At 40.0% G+C, this 21,750-nt stretch overlaps 1 protein-coding gene across 3 annotated transcripts in view; it reads right to left on the reverse strand.

Moving 5' to 3' along the window:
• Runx2 (RUNX family transcription factor 2) overlaps positions 1 to 21,750 on the reverse strand; it is a 177,498-nt gene that overhangs the window by 95,568 nt on the left and 60,180 nt on the right. For all 3 annotated transcript variants that reach the window (XM_090355549.1, XM_090355550.1, XM_090355551.1), the window contains 2 exons: positions 16,399 to 16,555; positions 10,239 to 10,343 (listed from right to left, as the gene is read on the reverse strand). In XM_090355549.1, coding sequence (XP_090211675.1) covers positions 10,239 to 10,343; positions 16,399 to 16,555 — 262 coding nt within the window. The remainder of the gene's footprint in view (positions 1 to 10,238; positions 10,344 to 16,398; positions 16,556 to 21,750) is intronic.

The following is a 21,750-nucleotide window of genomic DNA, read 5'->3' on the forward strand; positions in this document are numbered from 1 at the left end:
ACTCACGGGCCCTTGACTCTTCAGCACATCCCAAGACAGAAGACACTTGGATCTGCTTTCCTTTCTCCAAATGCTGTGACTACCTGTCCTCTGTTCCATTTCCTCAGTATTGCTGCAACTAGCCTAACGTGGAGCTGCACATCATAGCACAAAGGCAGCACCAGGGGTGTGGCTCTTAAACCCTCAGACAGTCCATCAGACAGCCAGACACACCATCAGCAAGGTACCTCTCACATCACTTCATGTCGGCAGCAGCCAGTACACCCAATAACTAACATTTTCGGGGACAAAATGTGAGTGTTCACTTCTAATAGGTCTCACTGAAAGAAACTCTGAAGACTATATCCAGAAGAAGAAAAAGTAAAAGAAGGTGAGCTGATGAATCAATACACATATAGTAAATAAATACAAAATAAGAATAGCCTAAAACTGGGGCCAGGAGTTTGGCCTAGTGGTAGAGTGCTTGCTTCACATGCATAAAGACCTGGGTTCGATTCCTTGGTACAACATACATAGTTGTGGCTCAAGTGGTTCGAGCTCTAGCCTTGAGAAAGATGGACAGTGCTCAGGCCCTGTGGTCAAGCCCCGGGACTAACCAAAAAAATTAAAGAAAGAATAGACTCAAACTCCAAAACTGACTGATTAAAGTAGTTTAAAATAATGATGAACTAAAACATCAGACCACACTAGGGGAGAGAAGGTAACAACAGTTCAAAGTAAACAATGAAAGTCCTTGTATGGACAGACATAATGGTCGACTTTTATTAAGACAAACGCATTGAAGTGGTAAAGATAATAACTAAGAGAGAGAAGTTTAATGAGGATTTAAAAACTGACAGGGGGCCAGGATGTGGTGGCTCATGATTTGACACCATACTGGATAAGCAAGTATGTGAGACTCATCTCCAATTAACCACTAAAAAACTAGAGCGGAGCTGTGGCTTAGCTGATACAGCCTTGAGTGTCTAGGCCCCAAGTTCAAGCCCCAGTACAAAAAAATGAATTTTTAACAATTTAAAAGTAAAAACTGATAGGAGAAGAAAGCCCTTATATATTTAGAATAAAATGAGATAAGGAATATTCTATGAGAGGAAAATTTGCACATGAGGAAAATATAGAAGACATTCAAGACTCTCACCTTAAAATGAAGATGTCCTGCACCCCAGACCTGAGAAGCACTAAGAATCTACCCACTATAGTTCACCTGCAGCGAGATTGCAATAGCAGGAGTTGGCTGCCATGCTCCAAGGCCATTGTCTACCCATCAACTTCTGTACACACTCTAGTAGCCAAGACTTCACATCCCTAAAACCTGCTCCAATCATACACTTTACCCTTACTATAATTTAAATCTTTAGTTACTGTTTCCAGAGCTGTGTGGGTTTAAGCCTTAATCCTCAATGTTAATGAGGAGCTTTGGTCAACTAGCAAACTGATTTTAACCACTAGTATACAGTAGTGAGAGAACATTCCAGAAACACAAGTAGTCCTTCCTTTGCTACTAAGGTACTATTTTACAGATGTAATCTCTTAATTTAATTTGTTTTTCAAAAGTCATTGGGAGAAAAAAGTAAAGCAATTGACATTTGCTGTACACATCTAAACCAAAACCTTTATATTTTACATGATGAGCAAAGATGTGCTTTAGTTAATATCGCAAATATTCTCCTTAAAAAAATCCTAGGCTCAATAGTTTCCCTCATTTGTCATAATTAGTATAAATCTTGGACTCTCCCAGCAGAGGGTTACAATAGGGCAAAACCTAGATACATAAGGCCATATAGGACGAAGCTAAATGATAGGACCTCCAGGATATGGAAACAAGAGCCATATAATGTATGACTGTTGTTCTTAATGTACTGTGTTATTTCTTGCCTCTTTTGTTGTCCCTTGGTTATTCTCATATTGGTACAGTATCTTACCCTGTTATCTGGTATATTGTATATATGTTTATTTGAAGTAGGATAGGGAAGGGGGAAAAACAAGATGAGGGGTGAGGGTGGGGGAGGGAAATGGGGACAAAAACCTGAGAAGGAGTATCAATGTTTGTGAAGTAATGCACCTTCTATCTGGCAAATATAATGTACATATCAATATTTCTCATAAATAAAGATGTAAATATCTTCAAAAAATCCTAACAGCCAGTGGTTCATGCCTGTAATCCTAGCTATTCAGGGGCCTGAGATCTGAGGATCACAGTTCGAAGCTAGTCTAGGCACTAAAGTTCTTGAGACTCATCTTCAATTAACCACCAAGAAACTGGAAGTGCCACTTTGGCTCAAGTGGCAGAGTACTAACCTTGAGCTGAAGAACTCAGGGACAGCACCCAGGCCAGAGATGAAGCTCCATAACCAACAAAAATAAATACATAAATAAATAAATAAATAAATTCCTAAGAGCACCAGACACAGTGGCTCACACCTGTAATCCTAGCTACTCAGGAGGCTGAGATCCAAGGATCACAGTTCAAAGCCATCCCGGACACTAAAGTACCTGAGACTCTTATCTCTAATTAACCACCAGAAAATCAAAGTGGTGCTGTGGCTCAAGGGGTAGAGTGGTAGCCTTGAGCTGAAGAGCTCAGGGACAATGCCCAGACCCAGAGTTCAAGTCCCACAACTGACAAAAAAAAAAATCCTAAGAGCCCAGAGCCTATGGCTTAAGCCTATAATCCCAGGTCCTCAGAAGGCTGAAATGGAGGTATGGATCAAGTGGTAGAGAGCTAGTCTTGAGAGGAAAAAAAGCCAAGTAAGAGCACAAGGCACTGTATACACACACACACACACACACACACACACACACACACACACACACATACACACACAAAATTCTAGTTAAAGATAATTATGCAAAGAAATACAAGGGGGCCGGGAGTGTGGCCTAGTGGTACAGTGCTTGCCTAGGATGCATGAAGACCCAGGTTCGATTCCTTGGTACAACATACATAGAAAAAAGTCGGAAATGGTGCTGAGGCTCAGGTGGTAGAGCTCTAGCCTTGAGAAAGTCCAAGGACAGTGCTCAAGCCCTGCGCTCAAGCCTACGACTGGCAAAAAAAAAAAAAAAAGAAAAAAGAAATACAAATTCTCTTTTTTCTGTTATTTTTAAGTATAACCTATTTTCCTTCAATCCAATCCTCCTTGAAGAAAATGCACAAACAAAACACACACACACACACACACACACACACACAAAAGTATTTTGGTCATCTATAACCAACTGTCACTCCTAGGAAGAAAAAGTAATTGTTATAAATAACACCAAAAAAGAAAAGAAAGGAAAGAAACCACCTTTACAAGTCTCCACCAAATCCCTCCTACTATTTTCAGAATGAATAATTTCTGACCTACCTAACACACAAACTACTGACACATTTGGATTGAGTGCGTCTGTGTGTGTGTGTGTGTGTGTGTGTGTGTGTGTGTGTGTGTGTGTTGAGAATACATATCACTTGAAAACCTGCCATGCTATATTTAGTTAGAAGTAAATATATCCACTGGAATGTATGCACTTGGAAAATGTGCTCCCCCTGTGAACACCACACAAGTCAAGCAGGATGAGAAAGCACATTCAGAACGGGAAAGCCAGGGGAAGAGTGCAAAGTAGGGACACGAGCATGTTTTAACGGCTGTGATAATTTGCCATGAAAGGATGTGAAGGCCATAGCTCCTTGCTGCAGCATGCCATGTGCTGCTGAATTCAATCACTGCCATGCAGTCTGCTGGCGAAGGAATGTGTAAACAGGCCATATATCCTTACATCAATTCCACAGAATGTTGCACAACACAAAATGCCTCTCGATGTGTCATTTCCTTCTTGGCCATTTTCCCAGCTTCTGACAGTCAGTCAACAAAAAAGAAAAAAAAAGGACTGAAAGAGACTTAAAACTGCTCTTCTCAAGCCCACATTCCACCAGCCACCAGACATAACCCCCCATCAACACTTCTGACGCCACCCCCCAACCTGTACTCTTCTTTGAAGAAAGAGAAAACAAGGGAATGATGGGTGTTTTAGCTGTGATGATTCTCTTAAGTCAAAGATCTTTAACAATGTTTTAGACACTAGTGGCCAAACAACTGATACATGTGACAATGAAACATTGCTTGTATTGCTAACTTGTAAATAACAAACCATAGTGTCTCACCATAATTCTTTTCCTTGACCATTTCAAAGACAATGAGGGATTTGGGAAGTCTACAAGTCAAGAAGACAAGGATGGGTGCCAGTTACTGATGCCTATAATCCTAGCTACTCAAGAGGATGAGATCTGAAAACTGTGGCTCTTAGCCAGCCCAGAAAGGAAAATCTGTGAGTCTAATTATCGCCAATTAACCTCCAAACAGCCAGAAAGCCTTAGTACTGGAACAGGTGGGGGGAGGGAGGGACGGACGGAGACAGAGAGAGGGAGACAGAGAGACAGAGAGAAATCGATCAAGGGCTGTCCTGTTAATGCTTTGCACTAGGGACTAAACTCCAGGCCTACAACATCAGGAATAAGGCCTATCAAGGTGTTTCTCAAACCATCTTTGCAGACAATGGGAATGTGTATGCAGAACTATCGAGCGGTATCAAATAGCCTTAACAAATGCCTCTATTATGCCCCTCTACCTAACACCTCTTACATACCCTGGCCGTTCTTTCACACTCAACCAACCTCTAAATATTCGTCTACCATTGGCAAACAAGCAGAGGTCATGACCAGCCAGCATAAAAAGCCTCTTCCTTTACCTAGCAAGGATGAACAGTAATGGAAGATACATATGAGCTGCCCCTGACATCATCTGGAATGAGGAAGAGAAAATGCCAGGCTCCCCACCCTCCCCAGGCAGGAAAACAGTCTGCGAACAGTCTGATGAAACAGTCTGAAGAAGACAAGGAGACAACGCCGCCGCCGACGCCACCTTCCTTGCCCGTCCTGGTTTGGTTAAGTCTGTTACCTTCCATTGTTAAGGGAAAACTTCTACCATTGGACATGCCTAAAAAGCATGGGAAGAGGAAACTTGTGTGGAGAACTAAAGATTTGTTGATGCACTGGGTAGGGGTGAATGTGAGCAAACAGGAGAAGAAAACTAGCTGGCTGCAGAGCCTGCAGCGAAGGAGCCTGTTGAACCAGGCTACAGTCAGACCTCAAAAAGCAAATAACACCCTAGACTCCCCCCTAACCTCTCACTCACCTCAGTTTCAGCCCCTACCGAAGTCACCCGGGGAGCTAGGCAGAGAAAGGTTGCAGCTGTATTTTCGATTCCCCCAGGAAGGGAGCAGGATGGGCTGTGGGGAGAGGCCAAGCTTCTGCTTTCTCCCACTGGATCAGGACATGTGGCTGGTCAGAGAAAGTAACAAATGCCCCAGCAGGAAGGATAAGGTTGACAGTTTGGTCTCTCCTTGAGAGTAACCATAGTTATTACTTCCTTAAGGTTCAACATACAAAACTTCTTAGAAATTCACCCACGGGGTTTCAGGTGTGCTGACAATTTTTAAAAATCCGATGACCGAGTATAACTTCTTCAGGCATGTCCATCCGAGTGACTGTATGGACTACTGTATTACCATGCCAAGAGGCTCATACCTCTTTCTGTTCACTTAATGTTCTTCTCTCTTATCAGTGTCCATTTGGCTTCATTTGATATTCACTCGCTAACACCAAGCACTACTCGGTAATGCCCATCCTTGATTTCCCTGAGAGTTGCGAAACTTCTTCAGTTCACCAAGAACGCTACTGTAATTGAAACGTGAGGTCAAATTCCCTCGTTTTTTAAAGTCAAGAGGGTGTTCAGAAGGTGGGATCTTGAAAAGAATTCTTTCTCCTATTACAAGCACTTGTGAGAGCAGATAACCTCGGTTAGTCTAACAAGCCACACTGGTCATTCCTACCTGCTTCTTCCAGTTGAATATGGGCTTCACCTGTGTCTTGGTTTAATCAACAGAATATGCAGGGATCAACTCCACATCAACTCTGCACCTAACCCTTAAGAAGGCCTGACAGCTCCTTAGGCTGTCCTGTAAGAAGTTCCAGGGTCTCTAAGAGCTATGGAGAGACCACGTGAAGGTGGAGGGCAGCTCAGGGACTACACGGGGTGAGGAGTAATGTCCCATCATCCTAGCTGGTCCTAACTTTCAGCCATCATGGCACAAGCTATAAGAGCAGAGGCATCCTGCATGTTCCAGCCCCAGTCACTAGCTGACTGCAGTCACATGACAAACTCCAGCCACCACCCGCAGAGAAAGCACCCTGATCAACCCCTCCTCAACCCACAAACAATGCGAAACAAAGAAGCGATTGTTGTCTTAAGCTGTCATGGTTTGGGTTATTGGTTGCGTGACACTGAAGAACTGAGAGCACAGTAAGTTTATTAAAAGGATCCTGGCTATGTGCGCTGATTTACTTTTTCCGTTCACTGTACAGTCGGCAGTCCTTTTCTCTAACTCAGAACCATTACGATAGAGTGTTCACCTTCCTGTAGAATGTCTTTAAGTCAGACTGGAGTTGGAACCAACTGCTTCAGGGGAGTAGAGGATTCTAACAGGAACTGATGCTTAAAAAGAGTTAAATATCCAAACACATGACTGCTCCTGCTGGCTAACACACCGCGGTGGCTCTCCAGGGCTAACCTGCCAACAGAAGGTCAACATGCCTTTGCCTGAGCACAAGACTGACAAATTTGGATCTTAAAGCATGATGTCATGTCTTAAAATGATAAACCAGCGAAGGAACTATCATGGCATTTTTGCAAAGATGTGCACTGTTTTCATGTTTATGCTACTTAACATGAAGGTTCTAATAAGTCATCGGTGATGTTCCCTTAAAGGGAAGTTTTATAAGTGAGATGAATCACAACTGCAAAAGATCAAAGTGGAAAAAAAACATCAATGATGCCATGGGGTACTTTTTAATCTTGTAATGAGTGATGATCATGTGCTCTTATGAAGTTAGTCCAACTGCCAACGCCAGATGTGTATATTCAGAAAAGAGGTTGCTGGGGATGGGACAGCATGGCCTCAGCTGCCAGTGCCAGAGAACACAGGAGGTTGAAGCCTTTTGGATTTCTGAGTGGAAAGCAGGTCTTGGCAGGCGTGTTGATAAGCAGGCCTCTGAAGAGGGCATTAAATGCCATTGCACCCTGTCTTGGACTTAGTTACAAGTAATACTCATCACTGGCTCTGCACGGCTCCACTGAGCAGCATCGATATCTGCGCATGGCCTGATTCATACCATTGATTAGTGTTGATCGCTAACAAGAAAAATTAGTGCCACTTGGAATACACTAGAAAAAAAGTAATAGTACAGTAGAGAGCAGAATCTAGAGGATATTGGCTTCCTCGAAGCACATGAGAAGACAAAAGTTACAGCAAACTTTGGACACTGAAAGACACCAGTGCTAATGTTTAATAAGGAATTACTGCATGACACTTCATTGCCCATTTTATACACATGACTTCATTTGCCATCCTTGAAAAAGAAGATACTCTTTTTTCATAATTCTCATTTTAAAAGATGAGGACATCAAGGCAAAGAAAAGCTAGAGAAACTGTCTCTCTCCATATAGCCAATAAATAGTGAGGCTGAGATTTCAATCCAAGACACAAACACTTAACCTATAGTTAGTCTTTATTTAAACAGCTGAGCAACGAGATCAGACTTTCCAATATATATACTCAGATCTTTAGAGAAAAAAAAAAACTCTACCTATAAACAGGAAACAACAGTACAAAGTATCCAACTCCTTCAACCACCGTAGTTATAAATGGAAGCATATAGTTTTATGTCAAATAACCACTACTTAAGAAGGGGGAAGCTAAAATAATTACATTAACTGGAGGTAAGGGCTCTTTCCCCAAGAGAGCTTTTTCCTAAAGGCCTCCTCTGTTTAAAGATTAAAAAAAAACAATAAGCCACTTTAAAATCTAGAGCAAGAGTCATCAAAGCATGATTTCTGGGCCACTATATCTGTTTGTGTAAATAAAAGTTTTATTAGAATAAAACTATGACTATTTGTGCGTGTGTATATGGTGTGTATTGGCTTAGACTGTTTTTACATTAAAATGGCTGAGTAGAGGCCTTATGACAAAGTTGAATCCTTGTGAGAGATGGTCAAGGGCAAAGCAGAAGGAAAGACCCCTGCTTCGGGTTGCAGAATTGTGGTGTCACTGATGCCACACCCACCTTGCCCTCTAGGCGAGACCCCACCATGCCTGCTGTGATGTCAGGAAAAACGACAGCCCATTTTCACAGACATTTTCCCTTTCTAAGAAATGTTACCCACGCTGAGCTAGGACAGGTGGTCTGACACTGGAGATCACTATTGGTCTCCCTACTCACGCCCAGCACACTCGGCATGACCCAACGTCCAGGCCGAGCTCACCCTGTAACATCTGACCACCCCGCCCTGAACCCTTACTGCTTCCAGAGAGTTTCTCTGCCTTTACAGGATGGTGTCTATCAGCTTCATCGCTGTGGCCAAACTGCTTTGAAGTGAAGGAATGCTCCTCGAGTTGAATCAGCAGAGGCTTTTTTAAAGTTATGCTGCCTCTTCCTTACCTCTATGTCTTACCATGTCTTTCAAGATGAGGAAGGAGTATTTGCCCATTCTGCCTCTCTCCCAGCCATCAATCTGAAGGGTTAATTCAAATGTACTCACTTTTCTAAGTACTAAAGAAAGCAGCACGTGATCAGAAACTTGTTTAAAAGACAAATCTTAGTGGTACTAACTACACTTTAAAAGACTAGTATCCAGCTTTCTACATCAGGAGCACAGAGGCCGCCGCCTTGTCAGGAAGCTGAAGGGTTAGGCATGTAAGAGGTCCGAAGATGACTTCCTTTAAAACCAGCGTCTCCCACCCTTCACTCAAGGCATCCACGGAAGTCAAACAAAGCCCTAAGCCAAGCTAGCCATCCCTGCTAGGCTCTGTAATCCCTGGAGATCTGTGGCTCCCACCTGTAAACGAATCACCTGGTCAGACCTTCCCATGTAGAACAGACAGGGCCAGCACTGACTTCCAATCTGTGGAAGACGGCCACACATGAAAGGAGAAAAACAGCAAAAACCTCGAGGCCTTGCTTTGGAGGCAGGAGACCTCCCTGGTTCAGGCAAGCAGTCAGGCTTTGTAAAGAAAAATGGACCGAAGCCAAGTGTGCCTTCCCACTGCTAAAAGAAATGCTACATGGGGAGGCAGAAAACCTTTCCAGACTTTTCCCCTCCTCCCTTCTGTAGGGAAAGAAGACAGAGGCCCATTCTTACAGTCTAGACAGGTGTACCCACCTGCCAGCTATACCTCCCCCACAAATGAAATTAAACTCCTTAAAAACAGGGCCTACTACCACTCTAATGTACTTTGCTTCACACCAAAGTAGAATTTTGTACGGTATTTCCAATGGCACCCAGTTGCTAACATCAAATGTATCAACTCATCTTTAACCTCTACATACATCTAAACATTCCTGTGATGAGTCGGTTGGATCATTTGCATGGTGGGGGCAGTGGAGAGGGAACCAGTTTCAATTTAGATTTAGAAGGGGGAAAAAACAGTGGCCCTGATAGATTATAGGTCTTACACTGACTAAGGACTATCCCTCTTCTTGATGGCCAGACACACCAGTAAAGTCAAATAAAGTTAAACCTGGTTTGACTCTATCTGATAAAAGAAACTATCTATAACAATTACCAGAACATGACCAAACAACAGTGTTGTAACAATCAAGCAAGTTATCATTTGCAAATAAATTCTTTGTAATTAAGCAGTGTGCTCTTTATAAAGGGAATTGAGTGGGCGGGCTAAAAAGGGAACATACATTCTTAGGCCATGGGAAACAAACGCAAATGCTTCTTGACTAAGCTCAAGATCTTTAGGTTTAGTGTTTGCTGGCCTCGGTTCTCATGAATCTGTTCCACCCTGTCCATCTCTGTTCCGCCCTGTCCATCGTGAATGTGTGTCTGTGTGTGTGTCTGTGTATATCTAGAAAAGATGAGAATTTCCTAGCCAATCGTTACAGTGACTAAATAATTATCCACTCATTTCCCAAAGTTACAAAGGCCTGAACAAAGGCCTAAAACTGTAATTTTATTTTCTACTACCTGTGAAGGTCTACTAATTGTCCCTCACTAAAATATGTGCGTGTGTGTGTGTGGTGTGTGTGTGCAGATCACAACTTTGCAAAGACAGTATTACTAACCTTTCTAGAAGGAATTCTTCTTAGGGTTCCCCCCACAAACTCTATTACCCATTTAATAGAGGTAAGTGCTTACTTCTGGGTTCGCGGGGTCCGTCCACCGTAACTTTAATAGCTCTGTGATAGGTGGCTACTTGGGGAGGATTCGTGAAGACTGTTATGGTCAAGGTGAAACTTTTGCCTGCAGATGTAAGAAGGAAAAATGGAGAGTGAATATAAAAAGGATAATAGTCATGATCGCACAGCAAGTATCATTAAAGCATGCATCTCTGAGGAGCCAAGGAAACAACGACAAAACACGGGAGCCCCTACTCTACACTGGAAACCCCCAGAAAGCCACTCAAGGATGTTCCTAAACTCAGTTTCCACCCTTGTCTTCATTGCAGCACAATGCAAAAGGGCCTCCATGTAACCAAAACTCCCCAGGGTGAGCAACTGGAGAGAAGGTTCTCTTCCTTCCAGTTTTTTCCAGTGTTCTGAGAAACACATCCACGCACAGGCCATTTCAGAAGTCTTCATTTAGGATTTAGGTCATGATGCCAAGAAAGAACAATAGAAAATCATTGTAGCTTATGTTATTTAGTTCACATTATTTCAGCATTTCATTCGCTGACATGAAACACAATAAGATGAAAGTGGGAAGTTCTTATGAGAATCATTTTAACAGGAGCTACTGTCTCCTGGCTTCGCCTTCATGTACCTATGGTATGAAGGTTTCATCATTCCTAGAACTGAAGCTTCTCCTCCGGCTCACCCCTCCCCCAATATATATCTCTGCTGTGAAATCCTGAAGTAACTCCCTGGCAGTGGCTCACTACTCCACATAAACATGAATTTTTACTCTTAGCAGAAGTTTCAGCTCGATACTTCAAATTAAATGAGCTAAAAGTGATGAAATAATGGTAGTGGGGTGCGGCAGGGCCAAGTTTGGTAGCAGATTTGATGTCAGCTCTCTCCAGAAGATACCAGACTCTGCTATACACACACTCACTGACAGTTGTAATCAGTTAGATTTGCAGCGGTTAGTCGTGTCAGATAGTCAAAACTGCAAACTGTTACAAGACAGGAAAAGGTGGGCGTGAAACAGTGACTCAATCAAACATTCAACACTCTAGGGGCCAACCGTATTCATTTAGTCTACTCCTGCAACAGATATAACAGCTCATTTTGTTTTGCTTTGTTTGGAGATCAGATTTTTTCCCCTTTCCTTTTACTTAAAGCTGAGAGTACTCAATCAAAACACAAGTCTTAGACAGTATGTCACAATGCAAAGTTTAATGCAGTATTTTCATAGCTTAACATGGAACAGGTTAAGTACAAGGTTTAATGCGGAACAGGTCTTGGGCTGTCAGGTCTAGTGAATGGGTTTTCTTCAACCCCAAACCATGGAAGTTCCTAAAATCTGTTAAAGATACACATCATTTGTTACTGAGTCTACATAGTTGGTAGTCTCCTGTCTATGTGACTGTAAGTTTCTATAGGCAAAAGTGAAGAGGTGCTGAGAAAAGACAGGAATGTGAGATTGGGTAGAACTAAAAAAAAAGATAAACACTAATTAGAACCCCACGAGGCTCCAGCCACTTCATATATATTATCTCATTTAATTCTCCCCAGGTAGACTTACCATCCTCATTTCATAAAGGAATAAATGAAAGCTCAAAGAGGCTTATTAATTTTCCCAAATCCATACAAATTAACCAATGGGAAAATGCAAAGCTAACACCACAGCCTGGACACCTAGCATGCACAAGAACCTGGGTTCAATCCCTAGCATTGAACTAATAAAATAATAATAAATATTCAGTTTTCCTTCCACTTTACCAGAGGATATGAAAAAAAATTAAGGGCTAGGAGTTTGACCTAGTGGTAGAGTGCTTGCCTAGCATGCACAAAGACCTTGGTTCAATTCCTCAGTACCACCATACACAGCACTAAAAAAATCCAGAAGTGGTGCTGTGGGCTCAAGTAGTAGAGCTCTAGCCTTGAGAAAGCCCAAGGACAGAGCTCAGGCCCTGAGTTCAAGCCCCAGGAACAGCAAAAAACATTAATAGGCAATATACTTGTAAGATAGGTCTCAATCTTAGGCGGGATGATGAATTTGTCAATGACACATCATGATTCATCCACTAAACATCATTTTTACAAGGATTTTACAAGGATTTAACTCATTTAATTTACTTGGGAAATGAAGATTTCTTTTCAATGTTAAGATGAACCTGAAATGTATAACAGCCAGGAATCTATTCTAGTCCCCGAAACCTGACAGAAATGGACACCAGAAACTGAAGCCAGTAGGTTCAAATTAGGACCCCAAAATAATGGATGCAGAGGAGAGAAATGGTTTAGTCTCTACATTAATTTACATGAAAGCATTTTAAAATGCCATTCTGAGACTCATGCCAGTAATCCCAGCTATGCAAGAGCTAAAATACAAAAATCAATGTTCAAAAATATCCCAAGAAAGGAAAGGTTATGAAGTTACTATATCCAATTTGTGCCGAAAAGCTGGAAGTAGAGCTATGGCTCAAGTGATAGAGAGCCAGCCTTGAGCAAAAAGCTAAAGGACAACACTAAGGCTCTGAGTTCAAGTCCTAGCATAAGCACAAGAATAAGTCCATAAATAAATAAGCAAGCCATCCTGGATGAGATCAGTGGTCTATGAGCCAAGGACTGCATTTCCCAGAGTGGCTCTCATGGCCGTGATCAGAGAACGTTTTTCATTCATGGCACTAATCTTAATAAGCAATGACATATTTCCCCATTATCCTTAATGTCTATAAATTGCCAACTACTCCCCCAAACTTAGGGGAACACTTCATGTGGGAACAAAAGCCAAACGTGAAATTCACCCTTCAAGTATAAAGCAACTGAATGTTCAGAGCAGAACTAGTTTTCCATTAAAAACGTCCTTTAAAAAGAGGTGGGTTAAGGGGAGGAAACAAGTATTTAAGTATAACTGTGGTCTTCCAAAATAAACTCCTTAAGGGTCAAGATGTACTTCAACAAATAAAACAAAAAACAGAAGAGGTCCCTTCAACCTCTGGTTATTCCTTCAGAAGAAACACATATGCAAAGCTGAAGAAGCTTTCAGAAAACTATGACCCAATTTGGTAATTGGTTCTCCATTTTGTAATAATGCATTTCCTGAGTCAAGTGTTTATGTGGGCATTTACAATTTCCTTAGATTAAAAATAATAATAAGTTTTTCCAAATCCCACTTTCTAAAAGTAATGTAAAGGCAAGCTTTTACTTAGGGATAACTAATTGTATTCATCTACAGCTTTAACTAGGAGCTAGTTAAAGCAATATGTCTTCAAGTCATTTAGTGGCTAAGATAAAGATAGGCAACTAGCACTGATGGACAACACCAACTTAGTCCAAAGAGCTAAGGAAAAGAAGTAAGACAGTAAGCAGGATTGTATCCTAAATTGACAAAATACCATGCTCTGTACACTGCAGATGCTTTAAAATGCTTGTAAATTAAAAGCAGCAAGCCTGATGTTAAAAGGGAGGAAGTATACCAAAAACATTTTAAAAACTAAAATCACTTTAAACATTTTTGTATAAAACATAAAGAAAAAATACACACACACACACACACACACACACACACACACACACACACTCACCACAAGCCACTGCTAACTTAATGCAAGTTTCACTGATATCCTACTTTTATCCCAAGCATTTTTTTTAAAGTTATGGTCATAAGAAAATCTAAAAAGCCAAAGGATGTAGTGCCATGACTTCTTTAGAAATCTAAGACTACTTTTCAATTTCAAAGGGTTTAGATTTCTGTAAATGGAGAATATAATATTTGTAGAATTTGCTTTTTTCATTAATACTATGTTAATGCCTTTTAGTCTTATACATTTTGTAAGACTGGGAAATAAAACACAATGGTAACATTGTGTTGATAAGACTTAATTAAGAGAAATGAGGAAGCGTGAAAAATCATAGAGGAAGCTGGAAAGAGTCTGTTATAAAAAAGCAGGTCAGGTTCAAAAGGTACAAAGACAGGTTAGAGTGTTTCCTGCCACTGAAAAACTGACACATTCTTTACAGAGTGCTGCTGTCGTGTCAATATTCACTGTCCTCTTTTTTTCCCCTTCCCCCTCCCCGCCCCTGCTTCTCCATTTCAGGTTGATCTTACCCTTTCCTTCCCTATAACGTTAATGTAGTAGTATAAAAAAAAAACTATGATTAGTGATAAATCAATTTTTCTCTCTCTCTCCTCTCAGTCCCCTTACTCCCCCATCTAAGTCTAGAGACAAGTCTGGACCAATTTCTCCATCCTGCCTCTGGCAGCAGACTGTAGCATTTCAGATCCTCCACCAAGTCCCCGCTGCTTCAAAGGAAAAATCCTACTTTCTTCAGTTAAGATCATAAGAAATATAGGGGGAGGGGGTCAGCTCTGTTTGGACATAATTACACTTCATCAAAAGAAGCTTTCTTCATCTTCCATGCGTGAAAAGTCTGCAAGCAGTTAAGTCTGTCTTTTTTTTTTAAATATAAAAATTGCTATTTGGGAAACCAGCCAAAACTCAGAAAGCCAATATAGTAAAACAGTGCACACCCTTTGTTTCTCTTTGAAGTTTCTTAAATAAATATGTTGAGGGTTTACAAAGTACACTATCACTTTGCCATAGTTTCTACTCCAATTGATCAGAAAAAAAGTTACGTGTCATCTATATAATACAAAAGCATAATAAACGAAAATACTAGCTTGAGTCCATAAAGCAAATTTAAGTATTACACCCCATCCTTTAACTACTGAAATTCAACCATCTAGCTGAAAATAAAGAAATGTTATAAGAAAAGGTGAAACTTTGTACATACAGGTAAATTATCATGTTCACATTTTTTACCAGGAAAAAATGTTTATTGTACTGTCATCCTGCATCAGTAGCTGACAAAGTAATTATGAACACACACACACACACACACACACACACACACACACACACACACACACCACTTCCACCACTACCAATCAGATAACAGGGATACAGAGGTGTCTTTTTTCTTCTAATAAAAAAAATTTAGCCTAGTACAGAGATAAACCTTTTTGTCCTACTTCCACCAGAGGCTCTGAGCCTCATTTTATTTCAAACAACCTTTCAGTGACAGTATCTCATTAGCATGCATCATTTTTTCTTAAGTTAAAAAGTACAGCTTCTTGGCCCTGTTCCTAGAAAGTAAACTAACTCTACTCATCGGAAACAGCCTTGCTTGAATTTCCCTTATCAAGTTTTTACAATGGTAATAATTTGTCATCTGATCCAAACTAAAGAGCAATTATTAGACCTGGTTTAAAAATTGGTTCTCCTCATTTGCTAGCAGTGAATCCATATACTTTATAATTTTATTCCACCTCAGTCTTTAAAGTGGTCTCTTCTTATTGAAATACTTAAAATGGAAATGTTAGATTCAATAAAACTGAACATAATACTTCTAATAGGTGAATGACTAGTAAAAGTCTCTCTGTAGAATAAGTAAATAAAAAGCAAAATATTGGCCTCCTTAGAGACTTCTCTTTTAAGAGCTACCCCATTTACAAAACAACTGAGAAAACCCCCAAAGGGATTGTTTCCTGTTTTATGGTCCTTTTATGGATCCTTAATACATATACATTCAGATGGTAGAAATATTTAAATAGTATAGAACCATTGGAGTCATGATCGTTCATTTAGTTAGGTAATTTTACATAGTCACTAACTGACCAAGTAATACATTATTCACTTATTCAAATGAAAAAGCTTCTGTAGAAAAAAAAACAGGATTTTAATAGTCTTATTATAAAACTTAATGAAATCATACAGTGGTTACAAATGTGAAAAGCAAAGGGCCTTATGCTGCCAGCCCTTGCTTCAACTTAGACCAAAATTAACCTTATCAGGAAATTGTCCCATTGCATCCACTTTGCTTTCTCCTTTGACAGTCAAGTTGCTCAGTAATGTGATTCCCTTTCATTCAAATCTTCACCCTTCTACCTTATAGGCTCGCAATCAGTGACAAAGAGTTCATTCTTCCAAAAACAATGACGTTTCATAGCATAAAAAAACAAAAAAAGACTAAATATTCAGGAAAAATACACCATCCTGTCTGGATATATTTTAAATAAAATCAGGGGGAAAAAAAAAGGTACTGCTCTGTACATAGACCAGCCCACATTTCACCAGGGAGTCCTCAGGTATTTATTCCATTATCAGAATTTTTTCTTAAAGCAGACCTACCTCGTCCACTCCGGCCTACAAATCTCAGGTCGTTGAACCTTGCTACTTGGTTTTTCATAACAGCAGAGGCATTTCGGAGCTCAGCAGAATAATTTTCATCGTTACCCGCCATGACAGTAACCACAGTGCCATCTGGTACCTCTCCGAGGGCTACCACCTACATAAAACAGGAAACACAGCAGCAATAATGGCACATCAGTAACGCTTAAAAACTGAGAATCTATTTTCATTGTAAATGATTTATCTTATCACGACTCAATGCTCTGGTCCAGTAATAGCCAACAGGAATGAAGCATCTATATTTGAGTTGTGATGCCACTTCGAAAACCAACAAGTTAGGGTCCACCCATTTCAAAGGCAGGCAAAAATTCCTTTATCTGTTATTGGACTCTTCACAGAATATATGTACATTTTTATTAAATCCCCATTTTAGGCTGTCCAAAGATAGTATGCCTCAGAAAGAAGGCTGATAACTCATCTGCCAGTTGCATCATATGGAGGAAGGCATCTCCTCCTTTCTACAGCCTAGAGAATCCCTGAGGTGTGGTCTTATCTTAATACCAAGATAAGAAGTGGAAAATCTAATTTGTTCTATGATCGAAGACTTCAGAAATGACCTTTGCATTCCTGCCTATAGGAAGCTCTAGGTCTTAGGGTATTAGAGTCTACATTCATCCCCTTCCATTGAAGTGATGTTCAGAATTGCCGAACACTCAATTAATGACACTAAGAATATTACAGGATTCCCATTCTGCCAATGGAATATTCAAAGCTACCAAAATCCCCAAGTCTAGGTACAGAATAAAGGCATGTATATCTCCGTTAAGCATGCTTCTGTCATATTCCACCTGCTATTTTGGAAATGACTCTGTAAACCTTCATCTTCAACAGTTAATCTGAAGCAGATTAAATCAGCCAAGTAAAGATCTAAAACCGTCAGTCTAGAGGTGAACAAACATGTGTTCTACTTCAAGGTAGGGGGGGTCACACTTCATCCAGGGTGAGATAATTTGTAAATGTGTGCCTCTGATTTAACAGTGGAGGCTGGTAAGAGGATACTGCCAGTATAGATTCCTGTCTTAAATAAAATTTATTTATTTGGCCAGGAGTTTGGCCTAGTGGTTAAAGTGCTTGCCTAGCATGCACGAAGACCCGGGTTCAATTCCTTGGTACCACATATATGGAAAAAGCCTGAAGTGGTGCTGAGGCTCAAGTGGTAGAGCTCTAGCCTTGAGAAAGTCCAAGGACAGTGTTCAGACCCTGAGCTCAAGCCCAGGACTGTCAAAAAAATTTTTTGGTTATTTGTCAGTCATGGGGCTTGAACTCAGGGCCTGGGTGCTATCTTTGGAGCTTTTCTGCTCAAGGCTAGCACTCTACCACTCTACCACAGCTTCTATTTCCAGTGTTCAGGTGGTTAAGATTCTCAGGGACTGGCTTCCAACTGCGATTCTCAGATCTCAGCCACTTGAATAGCTAGGATTATAGACATGACACACCAGCCCCCAGCAAACCTTTTTATTTTTGATCCACTACTAAGAGCCTCTGTGCACATGTTTTCTCTTCTGCATTCAGCAAGCAGGCAGTGGGCTCAGCTACAGTAGCCCATCACTCCCTGACAAAGACACTTCTGGTGCACTTGTCTATCTGGTAAACTTCCCACTTATCTCTCTCTCTCTACTTCTTGAATTATACTCTGCTTTGTCAAGATTTCCACAAGACAAACCTAAGTATACCATTCGATGTCCCTGGTATACTTGGTGGATACCTCACTAAAGAAGACGCCATATAATTTAAAAAAAAAATCCCTCAAACTATTTTGCAGGACTGGATTCTACCCTATTGCAAGGCTCCCATGTGCAGCCAAACTAACCAAACAAAAAGCTGGTTAGTATTTTAGTCAATATTACTTTTCTCTTTACGTTTTCCCTCTTGCTTCTCTATTTCATTCCTTCCATTCAGCGTTTTGTTATTCCAACTCTAAGTCACAAAGCCTTCTTTAAACCACATCATCCACTTTCCCAGTACCTCACTGTTTCCAGGGATCCTCATTCCACTGTATGTATACTAATGATTATCTACCATTTTAACTATAATGAAAACCAATCCAAAGCTGAGAAACTCCCTCCTAGGAGTTCAGAGTGTATTAGTTTGTAAAGGATATAAACTTTATAAAGGAAGGGCCTTCATCTCATCTGTCTTATTCACCAGCTCCCCAAACCTCAAAAAATGCCACGTTTGATAAATATTGTTAATTAAGTAAATACCAAACCTCCATAAAGAGCAAGCTTCCACAACTACCAATTGAAACACAGAGAGAGAGAAAGAGAGGGAGAGCGCGCACGTGCTCGCTCAAGGCTTAGCCACCATCCCCTGCCAACAGCAATATGCTGTTCAAAGACTGTTATGTGCAGTCCTCAGACTAGTTCTCAGATAAGCTTTTCCATCTCAGAGGACAGGTAATTTTGATGACACTCTATCTGAAGTATCTAATTATTCTCAATCTGAGGAAGTCTCCCAGGTGAAGAGCAAATCCTTTGAGAACAAGACTTCCTCCCTGCATACTTGATCTAGTACCTTGAGGGGATACAGAAACAGCCAATGCTGCATTCCCAGGGCAGATGATGCACTCTGTAAACTCACTATGCTAAAAATGGGCACATTTAAAACACATTTTCTATGGCTTATTTAGACTAAATCTTTTTTTTTTTCCCCTGTCAGTCAGGGGCTTGAACTCTGGGCCTGGGCGCTGTCCCTGAGCTCTTCAGCTCAAGGCCACAGCACCTATCCCTTGAGCCACAGACCCACTTCCACATTTTAAAAAAAAAATGCCAGTCCTGTAGCTTGAACTCAGGGCCTAAGTTCTGTCCTTGGACCACTTCCAGTTTTTTTCTATGTATATGGTACCAAGGAATTGAACCTGGGTCTTCACGCATGCTAGGCAAGCACTCTACCACTAGGCCAAACTCCCAAGGCCCCAAAATGGGCACACTGGAAATCATTACATGTGAAATCATCAGCTAGGTCTTCCAGAACTCTCCTGAAGGTTAGACACTTCATTCACTCAGCCACCTGCAGAGTGGCTTTCTGTGTCAAAGTAAATCCTTAATAGAAGGCAGAAGGAAAGCTGTATTACTCAGAAGACAACGAATGAGCTAAAAATCGGAACATTCTGCTCTGACTTCACACGAGTAACTTCATCTCTGGGGAACCACAATCTTTTCATATAAATTGAAAGTCATCTTTTAAAAGTGTGTAAACTGGAGAAGACACTACTAAGCAAAGAGGTGTAATTACAACGATCTACTTTCTGTAAGACAAGGAGAATAACACAGAGTTTGGCTCCAAGTATGCTGTCTGTAAAACCCAAGATTTTAAACACCCTTGAGAGTTCAACTGAATATGTAATTCTTCACTTTACATCCTGAGATGTTCTTGATTGTTGGTGAGAGTTACAGAGTGGCTGATGCTGAGTTTCGCTCCAGTCAGGCTAAATCTCAGAAAAGAAATAAAGGAATCCACCTCAATGTAAAAGTCTTCAAGAGCTGTGAGACATTATTATTTTACTGCATATTTTTAACAAATAGATTTTTAGAAGGAAAATTGATTCAATATGGGAAAATGTGAAAGAAAAGATTCCTAGGAGTGAAATACATAAATTCCAGTGTACTTTGCTGAAGCAGCATAATAAATGCCCATATTAAATATTTGGTATGTTTTACCTATCATATTTAACAAAACAAATAGACAATTACAAGTTGTGTGAGTCTTCTAAGAGGCTAAGAAACTGGTCTGGAAAAATAATGCTAATACAGTGTAGTGACAACCTTTCTTTTCATGACTGAAATCTAGCTTAATGGCTAAAAATGTTGTTTTTATGTTTTTCCTATTACTATTCGCTCTACTGCAATCAGACTTCCCAATGTTTTTCTGAGGAAGAAATAGCATGAGTGTGTGTTTGGGGGGGGCAAGCAGTGCTATATTTGATTTTATATCAATCATACTATAATTACATGTTTGAGAATCTTTCAAAGTAGATATGTGAAGCTAAAGAAGTTTCCCTTGGAGAGTCTCGATTGTGTTTATCTAAAAGAAAACCAAAAGAATCAAGAAATTCTTTTACACATTTCATCTGTACCAAACTCAAGCAATGGAAAAACATTCTAAGGAGTCAAGAGCAGTAAAAAATTACCCTGTAACTGGTGAGGCATAAATACAAATTAAAAATTTTTTCCATGTTGCCCACCAATACTAAGTACTGTCGGCAAGGAATAATCTGTGATGAAACCTTAACAGTTCCATTTCTCAGTGTTCTTAAAATATAAAACCAACAAATTCAACAATAATCATAGACAAGGAAGAAGTAATTTTCTGTTCTGACATTCAAGAATTGAGAAAGAAGGTCCTTTATTTAGCACATCTCACTGTAGCTAGCATTTAAAATCACATATGGTGCTTGTACAGAATGAAGGAGAAGGATATTTAACTCTAACAAATGGTACCAAACTTCTGAGAACCAGCATGACAAAAAATGGAATCATTATGAAAGAGAAGCAATAGAGAAATAACTGTGACTCTTATAATTATTTCAGTCGTACTATATTAGAAATTATATCTGCCTATTGTATTTCTCTGGGCAATTCTTCCTAGGCTCAGCTAATCCATTATTCTGATAGGCTAAAATTATACTGGCAACATTGTAATGGCAACAAATTTTAAGTGTAATCATTTTCCAAGACAGAACCTAATCAAATCTTTCTCTGTAATAAAAAGCTGAGCCCGTCATTGCAAAAGGCAAAAATTTTATTTCTCTTTATATAAACTACCAAAAAGCTTCAACAAATACTACAGTTCACTTTTAGAGTTGAATCCAGAATTTAGGAAAAGACAATCAAATCCTACAGAAAAAAATGAACACATGGTAGTATTTCGAAAAAAAAGTTTTAGCAATGAATATAATCTTAAGAGGATGCAAACACTAATTCTAAAGTGGAAAAAGTAATGAGTTATCTATGAGATTTTCTCAAATGTAATTTTTCAAAAAATCTTGAGAAATATTTTCTATTTAAAGTTGTTTGTTCTGACTTACCAGTAAAGTTTTATTTGTTCAACCCTAAATACTTATGTTTTACTACACTTAAAGGCATAACACAAAAATATGTTTGTCTTCACATAACCTGAAATCTACTATGATTTACATAATTTTGCATAGCAGTCTATATTGGGCTTACTAAGAATCTGACAGGTTTATTAATATTTTCCCTCATTTAGGAATAATTAGGTCAGAAAAATACAAACATAAAACCTGATCATAACATACTTAGGGAAAATTTAACCCTAGTGTCAAGTATTCAT

The sequence above is a fragment of the Megascapheus bottae genome, chromosome 22, assembly GCF_031878675.1.
Source record: "Megascapheus bottae isolate mThoBot1 chromosome 22, mThoBot2.hap1, whole genome shotgun sequence".
NCBI classification, from domain to species: Eukaryota; Metazoa; Chordata; class Mammalia; order Rodentia; family Geomyidae; genus Megascapheus; species Megascapheus bottae.